At 56.7% G+C, this 18,177-nt stretch overlaps 1 protein-coding gene across 2 annotated transcripts; it reads left to right on the forward strand.

Moving 5' to 3' along the window:
* The first annotated feature begins 567 nt into the window (after nucleotides 1-567).
* Gga1 (golgi associated, gamma adaptin ear containing, ARF binding protein 1) lies at nucleotides 568-18,177 on the forward strand. 2 transcript variants are annotated; one of them, XM_004650288.2, is made up of 17 exons: nucleotides 568-629; nucleotides 3,549-3,633; nucleotides 4,766-4,841; nucleotides 5,623-5,721; nucleotides 6,554-6,677; nucleotides 7,544-7,644; nucleotides 8,214-8,294; nucleotides 10,510-10,647; nucleotides 10,727-10,808; nucleotides 11,324-11,431; nucleotides 12,088-12,240; nucleotides 14,958-15,022; nucleotides 15,309-15,481; nucleotides 15,915-16,108; nucleotides 16,748-16,917; nucleotides 17,097-17,207; nucleotides 17,289-18,177. In XM_004650288.2, exons 1-17 carry the CDS (start codon nucleotides 587-589, stop codon nucleotides 17,397-17,399), a joined length of 1,914 nt encoding a protein of 637 aa, XP_004650345.2. In that variant the 5' UTR covers nucleotides 568-586; the 3' UTR covers nucleotides 17,400-18,177. The 2 variants fall into 2 exon arrangements, with proteins under 2 accessions (XP_004650345.2, XP_045009205.1); XM_045153270.1 differs by having other exon boundaries at nucleotides 5,623-5,670.

Raw genomic sequence — 18,177 nt, forward strand, 5'->3', positions numbered from 1 at the left:
TCTACCTCTCATAAATAAATAAGGATAAATAAGTTTAAATTTAAAAAACAACAGTCTGTTTATCTTCGTCATTTTCACAGTGGCCAAGGCGTCCCATCGCCCCTTTAAGGGCTCCTCCCGCTTAAGCATCAGAGCGGAAGTACCCCTCAGGGATCCGGAAGTGACCTCAGAGCCCCTCAGAAACATGGCCCCCGGAGCGTTTTTCCGGAAGCTGTCACAGGAATCTGCGTGACGCTGAAAGAATTAGAGCGTCCCGTGGTGTTTCCATGGTATTGTCCTGAACGCCACCCCCCCCCCCCCACAGCCTCTCCGCTTCCTCTCCCGCCAGAGCGCTGGAAGCAGCCAGGACGACGGCGGGACGCACCCGCGACGTAGCCGCCGCCACCGCCGGGGCGCTTGACGGGTGCGGGCGGGCGGGCGACGCTCTGGGCGAGCCTGTCCGCGTCTCTATGGTGCCCGGCGCGCCGCTCCCGCTCGCCGGCGAGGACGGACGCGGTGCCTTTAACCAGCGGAGGGCGGTGCCGACGAGTTCCCGCGAGAGCTGCGGGGGGCGGGGGGCGGTGCCGAGGCGGGGGGCCCGTGGCGGATGGAGCCAGCGATGGAGCCGGAGACTCTAGAGGCGCGAATCAGTGAGTGTCCGGGAGGGGCGCGGGCCGGACCGGAACCGGAACCGGGGGCCGCGAGGCAGGGCCCCCTTCCCGGCGGGGGCGGGGTACGCGGCGCCCCCTCCTCACGCCCCGCCCCCCCGACACTGGAGGGGCGGCGCCCCATTCCGCTTCTCAGACCCTGGTGTCCAGGAAGACCTCACCCGCCAGCTTCGCGGCGTGGGGTGGGAGCGGGCGGCGTCCACCCACCCACCCGACCCTTGGGCTACGACCCCCGGGCCGGGCTGGGAGCGGGCGGTACCCGGAACCCCCGCGATGCAGAGCAGGGTCGAACCCCCTCAGGCCCAGACTGTTGCACGCTCAAGTCTTTCCCTTGGGCCTGGGGAGGGAACCAAGCGAGCGACCCCCAGGGCTGCATCTCACTTCCAGAGAGAGGGACCCCACTTGCTCAGGCTCTTTCTCGAGTTCCCATCAGTCTGGTCCTGTCCCATCCTTGTAGCAGCAGCTGCTCTCAGATCCACTCGTTCCCTAGCCCGCGAAGGGTTGGACCCCCCCTGGCCCATCTGATCCCCCTAGGGCCTCTTAAGACCTTGCCACACTGTGGCCCTAGGCTTAGAAGGGTCTGTCTCGGATCCAAATCAACCGCTCCCCTCCACACCCCGGGCCAGTCCTCCAAGTAAGCACCTGCATCCAAGATTCCTTTCCCAGCCCGTACTGAGCTTCCTTGCAAAGCCTCTGCCCTTCATTTCCTGTCGCTCTTCAGATACAGCTCCCTACCACTCAAGCCTCTGATCCCCTAACCTGTCCACCTGCGCTCCCAACCCCACGGTTCTAAGGTTCCTCCGTTCTTAGAGTCCCGTGCTTGTACTCTGCCCCTGGAAGCCACCGGTTACCTCTTCTGGCCCTTCTAGTGACAGGTCTCTGCTCCCTCTGAAAGCTTTTTTTTTTTTTTTTTTTTTTTTTAATGGACAGGGCCTCTGTGCCAGGTCCCCAGCTCATCCTCTTGGCCCCGGCCACACCAAGGATCTGCACAAAGCCATCTAGGGTCGTGGCCAGTACCTTTGAAACCCGTTTTGAACAGAGAGTGTGGCTTGGAAACCACACTATCTCTAGGGATGTTTCTGTCAGTCTGGTGGGGAACGGGGTGGGGGAAGGACACACTGAGTGACCATTGACTGACTGCTCAGGATACCACAAGTGTCCAGGACACAGAAGGCCAGAGGCCAAGGGTACCTTCTGAGGAGATAATGATGTTGTTACCATACAGGAGTCACACCCACTTGTGAAACACCTCCCTCCCTCCTTACTGTCCCTTGCTGCCTGCCAGGGAAGGTACTCCCTCCAGATAGAGTTGAGAGGGTAAAGGGTGTGGAAGGTGGGTTCTCTGGCAAGGCTTGTGCCCAGAGCCATAAGTTGGATGTGGGGAGGAGCTGACCTTGTGAGACCAAGTTTCCTCTCCACCCTCATTGACTCTTACATCTGACACTTTGAAGAACTTCCTTTTTTAGGATCAAGTGTCACTGAGTAGATCATTCCCCCATACATTCTGACCCTTGCTCCAGAGTTGTCTCTCTAACTCAGTGCCACAGCCTCTTGTGGCAGGGGACTGGGAGACAGAGTAGAGGGACACCTTTTCCGAGGGGGCAGGATGTGTCATCTGGTGCACTTCTGTGCTTGTCATTGAGTACTCGGTGTTTCTGTGACTGGGCCAGTGAGCTTCAGGAGAGCGGGGCTGTATGTCTTGAAGAACTGTGAGTTGAGAGGGTAGCTGCCAGGCATGGGCTCCAGGCCCGTTATAATAGAGGGTCCCTGCTGGGCAGGTGCCACATGGTGGGCCTCTACCTCCTCTGCTCCCCCCGCCGGACTGTGCCTGTCCCTGCCCCCACATGGTGCTGTCCTTGCATGCAGCGTTTTGCCATCCAGTCATGTCTCACCCCTGCCTCACCAGTGGGAAGTGATGGTCAGGGAAGTTGCGTCACCTACTTAATTATCCTTTAGTATATGCTGGGGGTCAGAATGGAGAGTCTCTGGTCTTGTCTGCCATCCCCCTGCCTGCCTGCATCTGACCCCTCGTTCATCACTCACTCACTCACTCGTTGAGAGGAGCTGGGTCTGCACATGAGAGACGGCTGCACAGTAGCAGTGTGCAGTAACCAATTTGAGCCCATGCTGAAGGATAGTCAGGAACACAGCGAGATGGGGCCTGGCACTGCCACTGCCACCTGGGAAAGGAGTGGCGGGCTCAGGAAGCCAGCGAGGAGATGGGCCTGAGCCACTCCGTAGGGGAGAGAGCCGCTGGGACTCAGCATGAAGTCCAGGCCATACTCCTTGGGCCCGTGATGCTCTGCAGTGCACCTCGCTGTCCTGAGCTGAACAGAGGTGCGCGCGCCTTCCCCAGGCTGGTTAACTCCTTCCAGGCCTGGTTGGTCTGTTGCTTCGCTGGCAGCAGCCCTGGCCCCTGGCTGGCCTGACCTGACATGAGGGCCGTCCTCTGGATTCTTGTGGCTTCTTTGCCTCACTCTGCAACCCTTTCTTGAGAGCCTGGCTTCCCTTGTCCCATCCCCCAGCATCACAGCTCCTTGCAGACACTGCCTGGGCTTTTCCTTATCCCTGTTCTCCAGGACACAGACTCCAGGAGAGGAGGGAAAACTATTCTGGAGAACAGAATAAGTGAAGGTAGCATGGTGGTGTATAATCATGGAGGGTGACCTCTGGGTGCAGCCCTGAAAGTGGGACCCACAGGTGGGAAGCAGAGGTAACCACAGCTGTGTGTTCTGTCCATAGGCCGACTGGTATGTCAGCACTCAGGCTTGAGGCTGTCCAGCAGGGGTGAGGACAGCCCCCTTTCTTCCACGTGTTCAGTCCCAACTCCTGACCAATCCACTTGCCAGGATGGGGATGGGAGATCCCTCTGCTAGCCGATACTGTCCTCCTCTCTTGTAGACAGAGCCACGAACCCCCTGAACAAGGAGCTGAACTGGGCCAGCATCAACGGCTTCTGCGAGCAACTCAACGAGGACTTTGAGGGGTAGGTGGCGCCCTGTTTAGTCACTCACCTGTGTGCACCTGCCATACACTGTCCATTCACGGACACCTGGGTGGCTAGAGACACTTCCCATTCTCAGTGCAGTCATAATTCATGAAGATAGTGGCCCTTTTGTACCAGGGGTGACATGCATGTCACCCTCGGAGGAGAGCCTTGCTGGGTCCATTTTACAGGCTCAGAAACTAAGGCTCGGCAGTTTGTCCCAGGGGCTCGCAGAGGTGGTGGCAGTCCTGAGCTTGGTCAAATTTACTGCTACCCACTCCCCAGCTCTTGTTTGTTGGAGGCCTCCCAAAGGGAGAACCACAGCTTCCCCAGCAAACCCTTTGTGCAAGAAAGAACTGTAATGGCTCACATTAGAACCACTTAGCATGCTTATTGTGGGTTGCTCCCAGATATGACCCTGTGGGCTCAGGTATGGACGTTCTTAGGGGCCTTGGTTGCTGCTGCATCGTGAGGATAGCAACCCTGGATGCTTTGCCTCCACATGTCCTCCTGGGCGCCAGGTGCTCCTTGCAGGTGCTCCTTGGGGCAGGGTTGATGCCTTGGAGTCAGGCTGGGTGAGCAGTGAATCCCACCTTGTCTCCAGCTGATTAGCCTCTGGCAGGTCATTGATCGATCTGAGCTAGTGTCCTCAGCTGGGCCATGGGACTCAGGAATGGCAGTGCTGCCTACCCCAACTGCTGCTGCCTTAAGGCAAGGCAGGATACTGGGATACTGCCACCGAATCCAGAGCATCCATAATGTTTTATTCCTAGACTGGCCCCATGAAGGCAGTAGGCATGTGTCCATACCAATCTCTGGCATGCCAAGAACACAGCAGGATACTTTTCTTTTGTGTTTGGTGGTGATGGAGTTGAACCTGGGGCCTCCCCATGCTAGGCACACGCTCTTCAATTCAACTAAGGAGCAGTTCCAGCCCCACGCTGTAGTTTTGAAGTTACTGCCTGACCCGGGTCACCACCATTGCAGGCGCTCCCCAGTCTGGAGAGAGCGGGGGCTTTGCACGAGTCCCACAGGACAACAGAGGGCTGAAGTCCAAGTAGGCTAGTGTAGAGACTTTCCCTCAAGTGGCTCAGGCTCCATGATGTCCTGACTGTCTGTTCCTCCCACCCAGGCCTCCACTTGCCACCCGCTTGCTGGCCCACAAGATCCAGTCCCCGCAGGAGTGGGAGGCCCTCCAGGCCCTGACGGTGAGAAGGGATCTTGGGGCTCCATGAGTCTAAGGAGATTGTGGTCAGGTGCCCAAGATGAAGGTCCCACAGCAGCTAATGGACTGGCCTCCGGCCACATGCAATACGTAGCTTAGGGCTTTTTAGGGGACAGTTCAGGGATCCGCCTCTCTAGCCAAACAGAGTTTATCTCCCCGGGATTCATGTTAAGCCCATTGAGTCCGGACCTCACCCATACCTGCAGATTCAGGGGTCTGTGTCTGCAAAGCTCCCAGCTTCCCTTCAGGGGCCACCCAGCACATTCAGGACCCGCAGACCTAAGGTGTCATCACTGTCTTTCTGTGGGGCTGGGGAGGGATGGGTCAGGCCTGAGCAGAAGAGGGGTACCCATGTAGCCCTAGCATGGTCTAAAGCTGAAGAAAGTTGTTCTCTTTAGTAAATGTGTATGTGTTATCACATGTTAGCATTTATTATTTATTTTCCTCAAGTATAGGTGAGTCCTGGGACTTCACAGGTGCAGTTTAGGAAAAGTCAGAGTAATGTCGAGTCTTTCAAAAGACGAAAACTTAAGGGCATCCTATACCAGTGATACTCACTCAGATGTAGCCCGAGCCGTGTCGCAGGTTGGGCAGTGCTGGTCACTCAGGATCCCCTGAGCTGGTCCCTTGGTGGTGATGCACAGTCTCAGAGGTCTCTAACCTCTCTCACCCTTGGGGGTCATTTTCCCCCTCAAGCCCTGGCCAAGGTCGGGGTCTGCCTCCTTTCTTTCATCCTCGGGCCTCATTCCCCGCTTCCCACCCAGGTGCTGGAGACATGCGTGAAGAGCTGTGGCAAGAGGCTCCACGACGAGGTGGGCAAGTTCCGCTTCCTGAACGAGCTCATCAAGGTCGTGTCTCCCAAGGTGGGCCCCGGCCTAGGCTCGGAAGGCCCAGTCCCATGTGGGTTGAGGAAGGAGGACCCCTGGGGCTTCTTTGCTGGAATTCCAACCAGCAGACACAGATCTTCTCCTGGGCTCCTCTCGGCAGAGTCAGGACACCCTGTGCTGACTGGTTGGCACCCACGACACTGCTTGGTGCTCAGGAGAGCCGACCCCAGGGCACACACGTGGCAGCAGGTCTCCCTGTCCCCATCACCCAGTTATGTCCTCCTTGGGCCTTGGCTTCTGAAGCCACAGACCCAAATGATGGAGCTGCCAGCATGTGGCAACACTCTGGCTGCCCACCTTTAGCCTGAGGTGCCCCCCACAGGCCAGAGATGCCCCTCGGGTGAGAGCTCGCCCTCCTCCCCCTTCCTCTGGGCAGAGCTCCAAGTAAGCAGCCTGGCTACCATTCTCCCAGGAGGGGTCCATACAGCAGGAACCCCATTCTCAGCCCTGCTTGCTGCTGGAGGTGGGGGGGCCTTGTGGCTGCATAGCTGGAACCTCTTTCCTGAGGTCTCAAGTTTAAGTTGCCCATGCGCTGACTATGAGCAGGTTCTGGGCTCCAGGCATGCCCCTCTGCCAGCTCCTCATGTGCACCACAGTAGGCAAACTGAGTCAGACAGCAGGCAAGGCTAATGGTTGGCCAAACTAGGAAGTGAGTTAGCCTACACCAGGCTGGTTGTGGGGTTGTCAGGACCCTAGGGGTCACAAGGTTCCCGGGGGTGTCCAAGAAAGCAGCCAGTGTGGTGCTGGGCTCGGGGCTGCAGTGAATGGGGCAGACCAATGTCAAGGGGCCTCCTTTACATCCCTGAAGTACCTGGGCTCCCGGACGTCAGAGAAGGTGAAGAACAAGATCTTGGAGCTGCTCTACAGCTGGACAATCGGCCTTCCTGAGGAAGTGAAGATCGCAGAGGCCTACCAGATGCTCAAGAAGCAGGGTGAGTCCCTCCAAACAGGTGTGACCAGCACCACGCTGACCCCTTGGTCCAGGCTGCACCAGCTGCAGAGGCTTCTGGGCCGAGAAGGCCACGGGTCTGCCTTCAACTTCTCCAGAGCATACAGCCAGTAGGGCCTGAATGTGGCTGTGCCTGAGACCACCTGGTGTGGAGAGGTGTCATGGGGTGAGAGAGTGACCTCAAAACATGGGTGCCCAGGGGCTGAGGATGAGGTTGGTAGAGTGTTTGCCTAGATGCATGAAGCCATGGGTTTGATGCCCAGCAAACACCACATAAATCAGTCAGCACACACCTGCAGTCCCAGCCCTCAAAGACAGAAAGATCAGACTCAAGGGTCATGTTTGTTTTCATAGCAAGTTTCAGGCCAGCCTGGGCTACATGATACATTGTCTGAAAAAAATGAAATAGGGCTGGGCGTAGTGGTGCACACCTTCAATCCCAGCACTCGGGAGGCAGAGGTAGGAGGATCACCATGAGTTTGAGGCCACCCTGAGACTACATAGTGAATTCCAGGTCAGCCTGAGCTAAAGTGAGACCCTACCTCAAAAAAAAAGAAAGAAAGAAAGAAAGAAGCCAAGTATGGTGGTGCATGCCTTTAATCTCAGCACTTGGGAGGCAGAGGTAGGAGGATCACTGTGAGTTCAAGACCAGCTTGTGACTAGAGTTAAGTTTCAGGTCAGCCTGGGCTAGAGTGAGACCCTGCCTTGAAAAAAACAAAAAAATAAACGGATAAAAATGGATGTCCAAACCCTTTCCCATGGAGTTTAACAGGCAGGGCAAGAGCTGAACCACTGGAAGATTGAACTACTCCTTCCCCTGCCCAGCCTTCCTGACACTGTCTTCTCCAGGGATTGTGAAGGCTGACCCCAAGCTTCCAGAGGGCGCCATCTTTCCTGTCCCTCCTCCTCGGCCCAAGAATGTGATCTTTGAAGATGAAGAGAAATCCAAGGTGAGGCTGCAGGGAAAAGCCTGTGGGACTCAGGGCACATGAGCAGCTGCTTGGGGATCAGGGACTTGTGGCCCCTGACTGCCCAGACCACAGCCTTCAGAGCAGCTCTCTCTGTACAACACCTGTAACTGCCTGTGGATGACACTGACACACTCAGTGTCTGCACTGAGTATACACAGTTCACAATCCTGGGCTTGCTTCGAGGAGACCACATGCGGTTAGGTTTTTCCACGTGATTTTCTCAGTTTCCAGTCAAAGAAGCACTCACACACAGGTATGTAAGTGAACAGCATGGAGAGGAACGATTGAGATAAGGACCATGACAAGGATGCTCAGGTGACAGCCCCTCACCCTAGCTTAGTCTGAGGGCCACCACTGCCCAGTTCTTGGTGCACCCTCCTGGAGGCTCTTTAGAAGCTGTCTTAATATGAAGGCTGTCTGACCACGGTGTCCCACTTGTCCTTATGGCCACCCATTTTTCTAGTGGGCTTCAGTATCTTGTCTAGGAACTGCAGCTGGACTATGGCCCCAGCTCATTGCCACCCACAGGCATGCACCTGTCTCCACAGATGCTGGCTCGCCTGCTGAAGAGCTCCCACCCCGAGGACCTCCGGGCAGCCAACAAGCTCATCAAGGAGATGGTGCAAGAGGTGATGGGTGGACCCATGCCAGGGTGGAGGTGGGATGGGTACCGAGCTGAAGCTATGGATGTGTGTGCACATAGACTTCTCAGTGGCCCAGCTAGAGGGCTGTCGTGGCAAAGAACTGATGGATACCAGGGAGGGAAGAATTCCCAGTGGCCTGACCCATCCTGTCCTACGTGGGCTTCTGTGAGGCTGTATGTTCCATAAATGTTAGGAATGAGGCCCAGCATGGAGATGTGCCCCGTAATCCCTGAAGTCCAGAGACGGCAGCAGGAGACTGTGTGTTTGAGGAATAGCCTAGGCGGTACAGCAAGACCCTGTCTCCTCCTCTGTGCCCCCTGACAAACAAAATTAGGAATGAAAAGTATGAAAGCTGGGCCTGGTGGCACACACCTTTAATCCCAGCACTCGGGAGGCAGAGGTAGGAGGATCACCGTGAGTTTGAGGTCACCCTGAGAACACATAGTGAATTCCAGGTCAGCTGGGGCTAGAGTGAGATCCTACTTTGAAAAATAAAAAAAAAAAACAAAGAAGTTAGGAATGTATTGGGGCTGTAACATAGAGCACTTGCTTGGCAAACATAAGGTCCTTCCAGCTCCTATCCTCTTCCCCCCATAAAAAGAATTGGGTCAGCCCGGTATGGTGGTGCACGCCTTTAATCCCAGCCCTTGGGAGGCTGAGGTAAGAGGGGCTGTGTGAGTTCGAGGCCACCCTGAGACTATGTAGTGAATTCCAGGTCAGCCGGAGCTAGAGTGAGACCCTACCTTGAAAAAAAAAAAAAAAAAGGGTTGGGTCTTAGAATATTTTAAGAGCTTCATCTGTGTATGTATAGACATATTAAAAACAGATATCATGTATGTTTAGTGTATAACATATTGAAAGTACTTAACAAGTATAAGTTTTGAGAAAAAAGTTTTCAACCTGGGCATGATGGCTTATGCTTGTAATCCCAACCTTGGCTAGGCTAAAGCAGAAGGATTGCCTTGAGTTCAAGGCTAACCTTGGGCTATAGAGTGAAAACCTAGTCCAAACTAAAATTTCAGATTAATATTTAGTAGCAAAGATGAGAGGAGACCACATAGTCCAGCATGCTCCCTGGCTTGGAAATAAAGGGTTAAGGGCCACCTCTGAGGCAGGAGAAGGCCACCTTTAATGTGTCCAAAGTGGCCAGACACCTGCAGCACTGTGTATCTAAATCAACAGATTTTTAATTTTTTTTTTTAATTTTTATTTATTTTATTTATTTGACAGAGAAAGAGGGAGAGAGAGTGAGAGAAAGGGCACACCAGGGCCTCCAGCCATTGTAAACAAACTCCAGACACATGCGCCCCCTTGTGCATCTGGCTAACATGGGTCCTAGGGAATCAAACCTGGGTTCTTTGGCCTTGCAGGCAAATGCCTTAACTGCCAAGCCATCCCTCCAGCACCCCCCCCCTTTTTTTTTTGAGGAGGAAGGTTGAAGATGATCCAGAAATCTGGACTTTTTGTTTGATTTTAGTTTTCCAAGGCAGAGTCTCATGTCAGCCCAGGCTGACCTGGAATTCATTCTGCCTCCTGGAAGCTGAGATTATAGGCATGAGCCACTACACCCAGTTTCAGAAATCTGGGTTTTGCATAAAATCTCCTGTTGCACTAATTCAGCAGGTGGTTTAAGTGTGTGTTCCGCACAAATAGCCAGTTTATCGTTGCAAGGAGGCAAGTCCAGTTGTGGAGCAGGTCAGCTGGGCATGAGCTTAGATTTGGAGTGACCGCCAGGAGCTCATCCGGGTTCTGCCCATACTTTGGAGAGGGTGTACACACAGGCCTGGAGGCAGAAGCTCAGGATGGTCTTAGAGGGCTAAGCCGTGCACCCTGACAGCCAAGAGTGGAAAATGTGCTTTCAGGTCAGCCTGCCCACTCATGCCCTGCGCTCGGTTCTGGGTTGTACATGTTGAGCAAGTGTGGAACCTCTTCTTCAGGGGACACGGGGCTGCTTAAAAGTATAGGTGTGGTACCCCAGAGCGCCTCTTGAGACTGATGGAGGCCTGGGCCAAGGAGACAGGCAGGAGGGTGAAGTGACCTAAGTTGGCAGAGTGTTTTTGGACAGAGGACCTCTCATGAGCAATAACCTCTCATCACGGCATGGCCAGACACATGGAGCTGATGTCATAACCATCCAGTGCCTTCTCTAGGGCCAGGTGGCAGGTCCGATGCCACCTCTCGGACCGTTGACCCTCCACAGGACCAGAAGCGGATGGAAAAGATCTCAAAGCGAGTGAATGCCATAGAGGAGGTCAACAACAACGTGAAGCTGCTCACTGAGATGGTGATGAGCCACGGCCAGGGCGCCTCTTCCAGCAGCAGCGAGGATCTCATGAAGGTGACGCCAGCCCACTCCCCTCCCAGCCCGCTCCAAAGCCCCTAAACTGACCCTGACCCACCTGCCATACTGTCCTTAGGAGCTGTACCAGCGCTGCGAGCGGATGAGGCCCACACTCTTCCGACTGGCCAGCGACACAGAAGACAATGACGATGCTTTGGGTGAGCCCTGTCCCTACCCTCCTCCCATCTTCTACCACCAGGGGGCCCCCTTCTCCAGCTGACCTAGGGCTTCTCTACTGGCTTGGAAGGGAGCAGAGCACTGACTGTCCCGGGCCCTGAGACATGCCCATGAGCAAGGCCCTGGTTGCCCAGGAGAGAACTGCCCCTCCCCCCTCCTCCACCCCCCCACCCCCCTACCCCGTTCCCCAGCCAGGGCTCATGGAGGGACGCTGTGGTGTCAGGTCTCCTCTCTCGATTCCTAGGCTCCAGCCCTCTGCTGCCTCCCTGTCCCCCTGTGCCCTGCCTGGTTGTTACCAGAACACCCTGGGTTTGTTCCCACCTCCAAGCTGCTGTACCAGTTCTGTTCTGTGGACCCAGTAGATGTGATGAGATGCCCAGTCCCTCCCCCTCACACACCAGCAAGGGGCCATAGGGGGTTCCTGTCTCCAGCTCTGAGTCCCTATATTCCTTCATCCTGGCTTCTCCCCCCCCCCCCCCCCCCCCCGCCGCTCCAGCGGAGATCCTGCAGGCCAATGACAACCTCACCCAGGTGATCAACCTGTACAAGCAGCGGGTGCGGGGCGAGGAGGTCAACGGTGATGCCACAGCCGGCTCCATCCCTGGTGAGGAGGCAGGGGTGCTGAGATGGACCAGAGTGCAGGGTGGCATGATCTTTAGGAGGACCCTGGTACCTTAAGATGCCCAAGGTCCAAAGTGGGGGAACTGAGGGAGGCATGACATGGTGTGGGAGGGAGCCTAGGCTTGGCAAGGACAGACCCATTTCCTGGATCTGACACCTGGTGTGTGGGACCGAATGACACCCCCAGGCCTGATGTCATTACCAGAAAGCAGGAAAGTGGGTTAGGTTAGACATGAACATTGCCGACTTAGCCAGGGCAAATGGCAGGGCTGGGGCCCCAGAGGCCAGAACAGGCCTGGGTGGGTGGGGGAAGCCCCCACAGAAGCAACACGGCATAAGCACAATCTTTGGGGATGGGGACAGTCACCAAGCAAAGGTAGAAAGATGCTGTACCTGTGTTAGTTGGTATAGATCCACTCTGTGGTATTTGTTCTAATGTCACATCTCTCAGACACGTTCGTGACCTTACACAAAGCATGGCTGTATTCTGAACAGAAATGACACCTGCCAAGGAAAGGGCATGGTCAGCAGCTCCTACAACTGGAGGCCGTTTGTGAAGTGTGGGAAGAAGGGTGGAGCCTACTCCCTGGTGCTTTTGAGTGGCCACCAGGACCTACCTAGCTTTCCTTTCCCATACAGGGAGCACCTCAGCCCTGCTGGACCTCTCAGGCCTGGACCTCCCTCCTGCAGGCACCACATACCCAGCCACACCCACCCACCCCGGCAGCCAGGCCAGCCCTGAGCAGCCCAGCACCTCAATGTCCCTGCTTGACGACGAGCTCATGTCTCTGGGTAAGGAGGAGAGTTAGGCAAGGGCTGCCTGCCAGACACCAGCGTGCTGCGCTCCAGATGGGGTGTCAGTGGAGGCTGTGGGACGGGTATTAGGCCTACCTCATGACAGGAAGCTGAGGCTAAGGAGCAAGGTCAGCCCATCCGAGGGCAAGGCTGCCCGAGGGAGGCTGGGGGCTTCTTGCAGCCAGTGAGAGCTCAGCCGGAGCTGCCCAGGTGGAAGCGCACAGGTTCGACCCCAGAGGAAGACGTAGTGTGCTTTGGGCTCTGCAGCTCCCAGAAGCCAAGGCCAGAGCCAAAGTGCTCCACAAACCAGGTTGGTCCCAAGCCAACTTGGGGCTCCAGAGCTCTGTCATGGTAAGAAGCCAGATAGGCCCCTGTGACGTCTTGTGCAGCAGCTAAGATGTAACCCATGGCCTTGCACAGGCTGAGCGTGACCTGACCACTGAGCTACAGCTAAGCCTGTGGCAGCAGCTCAGGACCACTGTGCAGCCGAGGGAAAGTGGCTGCTTCCCCAACAGCGCTGACGGTAGGGAAATGGAGCCATCAAGCCTGCCAGAAGAACCTGAAAGGGAGTGGAGGAAAGCCACGATATGGAGGCCAAAGCCAGGAGTCACACTGTGTTCTCCTGAGCCAGTTTGAAGTGAACACCTGGGGTGAGGTGTGGCCCATCATGGTGTGGCCTGGTGCTTCAGGTTCCATTCTCAGCTCCATAAAAAAGAAAATGGTGGGGGTTCTGGGCCTCCAGCAAGTCTGCCCAGCATTCCTGAAGTGCCTCCTGTAGCATAGTGCCCGCTGCCTCTCCGTCTCAGAGCATCCTCCCAGCCACAGGGCTGTCCACATCCCTGCTTCACAGAGAGGGAGCTGGGCAGAACAGGGTCTGACATAGGCGCCCTGATTCTCAGGCCACTCCGCCGCTCCCACACATTGTCCACTGGGAGAAAAGGGGAACAAGAACTTGGAGGTAGGAGGGAGAGACGAGCATGCACCTAAACTGTCCAGCTGCAGTCTGAGCCAGGGAGAGACCCTTCCTTCCACAGAAAGGTAGAGGGGTTTGGTGGCAGGGACCCATGCAGGCATATGCTGCCTGGCAGAGCCAGGGTCAGGCACTGGTGGATGGGAACAGTGGTAGACAGACCTCCAGCCCCCAGCACACCCCAGCACTGGGCAGAGCCACTTCTGCCTCTACGTGAGACCTAAGATGAGCTTAAGTACTTCCTGTCCCCAGCTACGTCCAGAGCCCTGACCTCCCAGCTTCCTCCTGGTTTCTTCTAAACCTGGATGGCAGAGTGTAGGAATGGGACCCAGAAGTGCTGGGCAGCACCTGCCTGGCACTGGGGTAGCGGGACAGGTTTCATCCACTCGTGGCAGGTAGCAGGCGGGCTCCTACCAAGAGGGTGCGCTGCGGCTCAGGTGCTGTGTCTGACACGTCTTCTGCAGCCACTGCTATTACAGCTCCTGTTCAACGTAAGGTCCAGAGAGGCCAAGTCACCAGCCAGCCAGGGGCCCACAATTAAGTTCACAAAATGGTTAGACGCTCATCTGTGCTGTGCCACTTTCCAGCTGTGGAACTTAGGGTAGCTTACTTACCCACTCTGAGCATCTGTTTTCTCATCCCCGAAAGAGAGCTAAGAATTCCACACCTATTTTTGAAAGTTAAGGATAGAGCAAGGCCTGCTTCGAGCACACCCAACACCGCAGAACTTTCGCAGTGGTTTCAAAGGAATGCCCTAAGCCAGGCATAGTGGCGCACACCTTTAACCCAGCACTCAGGAGGCAGAGGTAGGAGGATTGCTGTGAGTTCAAGGCCACCCTGAGACTACATAGTGAATTCCAGGTCAGCCTGGGCTACAGTGAGACCCTACCTCAAAAACAAAAACAAAAACAAAAAAGGAATGCCCTACAAGAGATCCAGCAGTTGTAGCTTCCCAGAGCTCTCCCCTGCCTGCCCACAACCCTTACTTAGAATCACTCATTTTTCTGGTTTTAAATATTTTTATTTATTTATTTGCAAGCAGACAGAGGGGTAATGGGTCAATGTCAGGGTCTCTTAGCCACTGCAAATAGACTCCAGATGCATGTGCCACTTTCTGCATCTGGTTTTCTTGGGTACTGGAGAATCAAACCTGGGTCATTAGGCTTTGCAGGCAAGTGCCCTAACTGCTGAGCCATCTCTCCAGCCCAGAATCACTCATTTTTCTAAGTCACATCTGGGGTGAGCTTTGTTGGAGGTATCCAGGACAAGCAGTGGTCAGACCAGCTGGTAACCTGCTCTCATGCCAACCAGCAGTCAGGTCCAGGTGCCATGTGGGAGGCTTTCCAGGACTTGCCAGTATGCCCATCACAGTACACATGAGGACAGAGGCTCACTGGGCATGGCACCCTGTTGGCGGTCACTTTCTTGGACCCATGGGCTCAGAGAGCCCCCTTGCTCACCACCTCAGTGCCCGCGCTTAGCTTCCAGCTAAGGGACAAAGGCGCAAGTTTCAACTTCTGCTAATGAGATGGCTTGAGGACCTTGCCGGGAAGAGAGGAAGCAAGTGTGGGCTGCAAAATGGGCTGTTAGGACTTGGTTTCTATTTCTGTTTTGCCACTGGTTCCTCTGAGCTGAGCCTCTGAGAAAGGGGGGATACGGGGAGCCCCAGGCCAGTGTACTGCTGGCCCTCAGTGCCCTTGCCTCTGTCTGCTCAGTCAGGCAAACTTCTCTTGCTTCCCCACAGGCCTGACTGACCCTACACCCCCCTCGGGCCCCAGCTCAGATGGTGCTGGTTGGAACAGCTTCCAGGTAGGGGCCAGCACCCTGGGGGGAAAGGGAGGGCCCAGTAGCTCTGGTTAGGGCTCCATGGCGTGCCCCCCAGGAAGTGCACAGCACCTCTCCAGACCCCACCCTGGGGCTGCTCCCTCTTTCCCTGAGAGCACCCTGAGGTCCCACCCTGTGGCCCAGCCAGGCCCTTCGGGAGCTCTGTTGTCCTCGGCTGCACACCTCCCAGGTGTCACCTGCAGGGAGAGGAGGTCCTCCGAGCAGGACCGTGACTCACTTCAGCTTGTTCTCCTGCTTCCTTTGTCCACAGTCGTCAGATGGCGCTGAGCCTGCAGCCCCCATACCCATGCAGGCCCCCAGCACAGACCGCCGGCCCCCAGTGCAGGCTCCTCCACCCGTGAGCAGCGGCCTGGCTGACCTGGACCTCCTGGGGAAGACCCTCCTACAGCAGGCGCTGCCTCCAGAGGCCCAGCAAGTGCGGTGGTGAGGGCTGCTGGGGCGCTTCCTGTGCCCACGGGCCAGCACCTGCCAGGCCCAGCAGAGACATACGCATCACTGGTTGCCCCCAAGACCCCTGGATCCAGAGCCCCACTTCTGCACTAAGCACTACACAGGACCCTGGAGAGGAGTGGTGTGGCGGGCAGGCTCAGGGATGGCCCTCTACCATGTGGAATTGATGGCAAGAGGGAACTGTGCCCACTTATATGCCCCTAGATTTCCAGCACCCTAAGGAAAGACAAGAGAGGGACAGGAGGCGTGGGGGGTAGGAGGGACCTGTGCCAAATGTAAGGCTATCTCAAGGCTAGAGACACCCACCAAGTCAAGGAGTCCAGCCTTCTGTGGCCTCCAACATGGCCCTTGAAGGACCACTTGCTAAGACTTTATCCCCACCCGCTAACACACTGTCCCCACCAAGGGAGAAGCAGCAGCCAGCCCCTCGGCTCACCCTCCGAGACCTGCAGAATAAGAGCAGCTGCACCTCATCCAACCCCGGGACCACCAGCCTCCTCCACGCCACATCCCCAGAGCCCCCTGGGCCTCTGCACCAGCCCACACCCACTGAGCTCTCACTAGCCAACATCACTGTGCCCCTGGAATCCATCAAACCCAGTGAGTTGGGCAAGGTGGGGTAGTGAAGACCAACTTCTGCCCTTGGGACCCTGTCACTGGCCAACCCCCATGCAAGCCCTATGCAAGGGCATCTCTGGGAGTGATGCACAACTGCCTTCTAAGCTCCAGGCCACACAGGCAGAGGACCTCGAAGATGAACCCTGGCCTCCTTTCCCAGAGGGCAGGAGGTCAGGACGAGAAGGTTCCCAAAGGTTATAAAACCTGAACACTGGGAAGGACCCAGGCCCAAGCCTGGGCAGTTTCCCCTAGCAGCATTCAGGAGCCACTGACTGGCACCAGGCCTGAACTGACAGAAGACTAGCCAGTTGCCATTGCCCCTGCGGGAGCTCACTGTGGCCCAAAGCCTCACACCCTCTGTGTCCCTCTTACCAGTAGAAGGACCCTGAGCTCAAAGGGGAAGTAAGTGGCAAGCGTCAGGTCCCAGACTCGCGCAGTCTGGAGTGAGCATGGCTGTGACAAGGCTCAGTCCCCAGCGGCCGGCCTCCCACCACTCCCGGAGGCCAGGCACTGCAGAGCGAGGGGTTTGCTTGCTTGACCCCAGCGGGTGTAAGCTGGGGTGGGCAAGAAGGTATGCCTGGGCTCTGCCCACGCATCACCCTCCTGCCCTTCTCCCCGTAGGCAGCATCTTGCCCGTGACCGTGTACGACCAGCATGGCTTCCGTGTCCTCTTCCACTTTGCCCGCGACCCCCTGCCAGGGCGCTCTGACGTGCTGGTAGTGGTGGTCTCCATGCTGAGCACCGCCCCCCAACCCATCCGCAACATCGTCTTCCAGTCAGCTGTCCCTAAGGTGACAGGCAGGGTGACCGGTACTTGGCGGGCAGTGAAGTGCCTGGGAGCAGGCAGGGTCTCCCTCACTGGAGACCGGGGGGGGGGGGGGGGGGGGACGGGACAGAGAAAGCTCTAGAAGGAGAGCTGGTTCCTCGCTGGTGGCAAGAGCTGAGACGAGTGAGCACATCCTGTCCCCAGGTCATGAAGGTGAGGCTCCAGCCACCCTCAGGCACAGAGCTGCCAGCGTTCAACCCCATTGTGCACCCCTCAGCTATTACCCAGGTCCTGCTCCTTGCCAACCCCCAGAAGGTAAGGCCCGCTGTAGCAGGGGCGCTGCAGAGTGGGGCTGGCCTCCTCCCGCCTGCTCTGACCTCCACGTCTCTGCCTCAGGAGAAGGTTCGTCTCCGCTACAAGCTCATCTTCACCATGGGTGACCAGACCTACAATGAGATGGGGGACGTGGACCAGTTCCCACCTCCCGAAACCTGGGGGAGCCTCTAGGACAGAGGGGCTGGGGAGAGGAGGGCAGCAGGACTGGTTCCTGTCCAGCCTGGGTGGAGGCTAGGGTGGACTGGAACATGCTCTGTTCCCCATGGTCATGTCCCCCCAACCTGGTGCTTCTCCTCTCCCGTGGCCCCCGAGTGACTTCCCCTCCCACTCCACCTCCTTCCCTGCTGAGCCAAACCCAGCGGAAGGTTGGGCCCAGGGTGTGCTACTTCCAGGGCGCTACTTCCTGGAAGCGTCTGGAGCAGGGAGGAGCTGCACACCCCGGAAGGACTTGGGGTGAGGGAAGAAGCATGGCCTTTGGGCCCAGCCTGGCCCCAGCCTAGGGTGGGGTCTTCCCCACCTGTCTCTTATGCCTTACGGGAAGGCCCAGCCATAACTCAGAGGCCATGCTGGAGCTGGGACCAGCCCAGGCCTTCTCCACAGGAACCCAGCAACCAGGGGCAGTGCCTGTGCCCCTAGCTGTTTGCACTCAGTGTGTGGTTTGGCTCTTCACTTTTCTTTTGAAGTGGCCCTGTGGCCACAGAGTTGGGGGAGCCACACTTGGCACCTCGTCCTTGGGGGGCTGTCTTTGCTGTCAGGCCTCCTAAGGGGCTATGGGAACCCGAGGGCGAAGATAGAGGCAGGTGGTCCTCAGAGGGCTGTGGAGTCCCCAGAGTTCATCTGTCAGCCACTGCTGTGAGCATCTCACGTCTGTCCATCCATCTGACCAGAAGTGGGGTCAGTGCAAGTGAGAGCAGGAGTATTTATGAAAATAAAATGACCTTTTCCTGGA

The sequence above is a fragment of the Jaculus jaculus genome, chromosome 6 (assembly GCF_020740685.1).
Source record: "Jaculus jaculus isolate mJacJac1 chromosome 6, mJacJac1.mat.Y.cur, whole genome shotgun sequence".
NCBI classification, from domain to species: Eukaryota; Metazoa; Chordata; class Mammalia; order Rodentia; family Dipodidae; genus Jaculus; species Jaculus jaculus.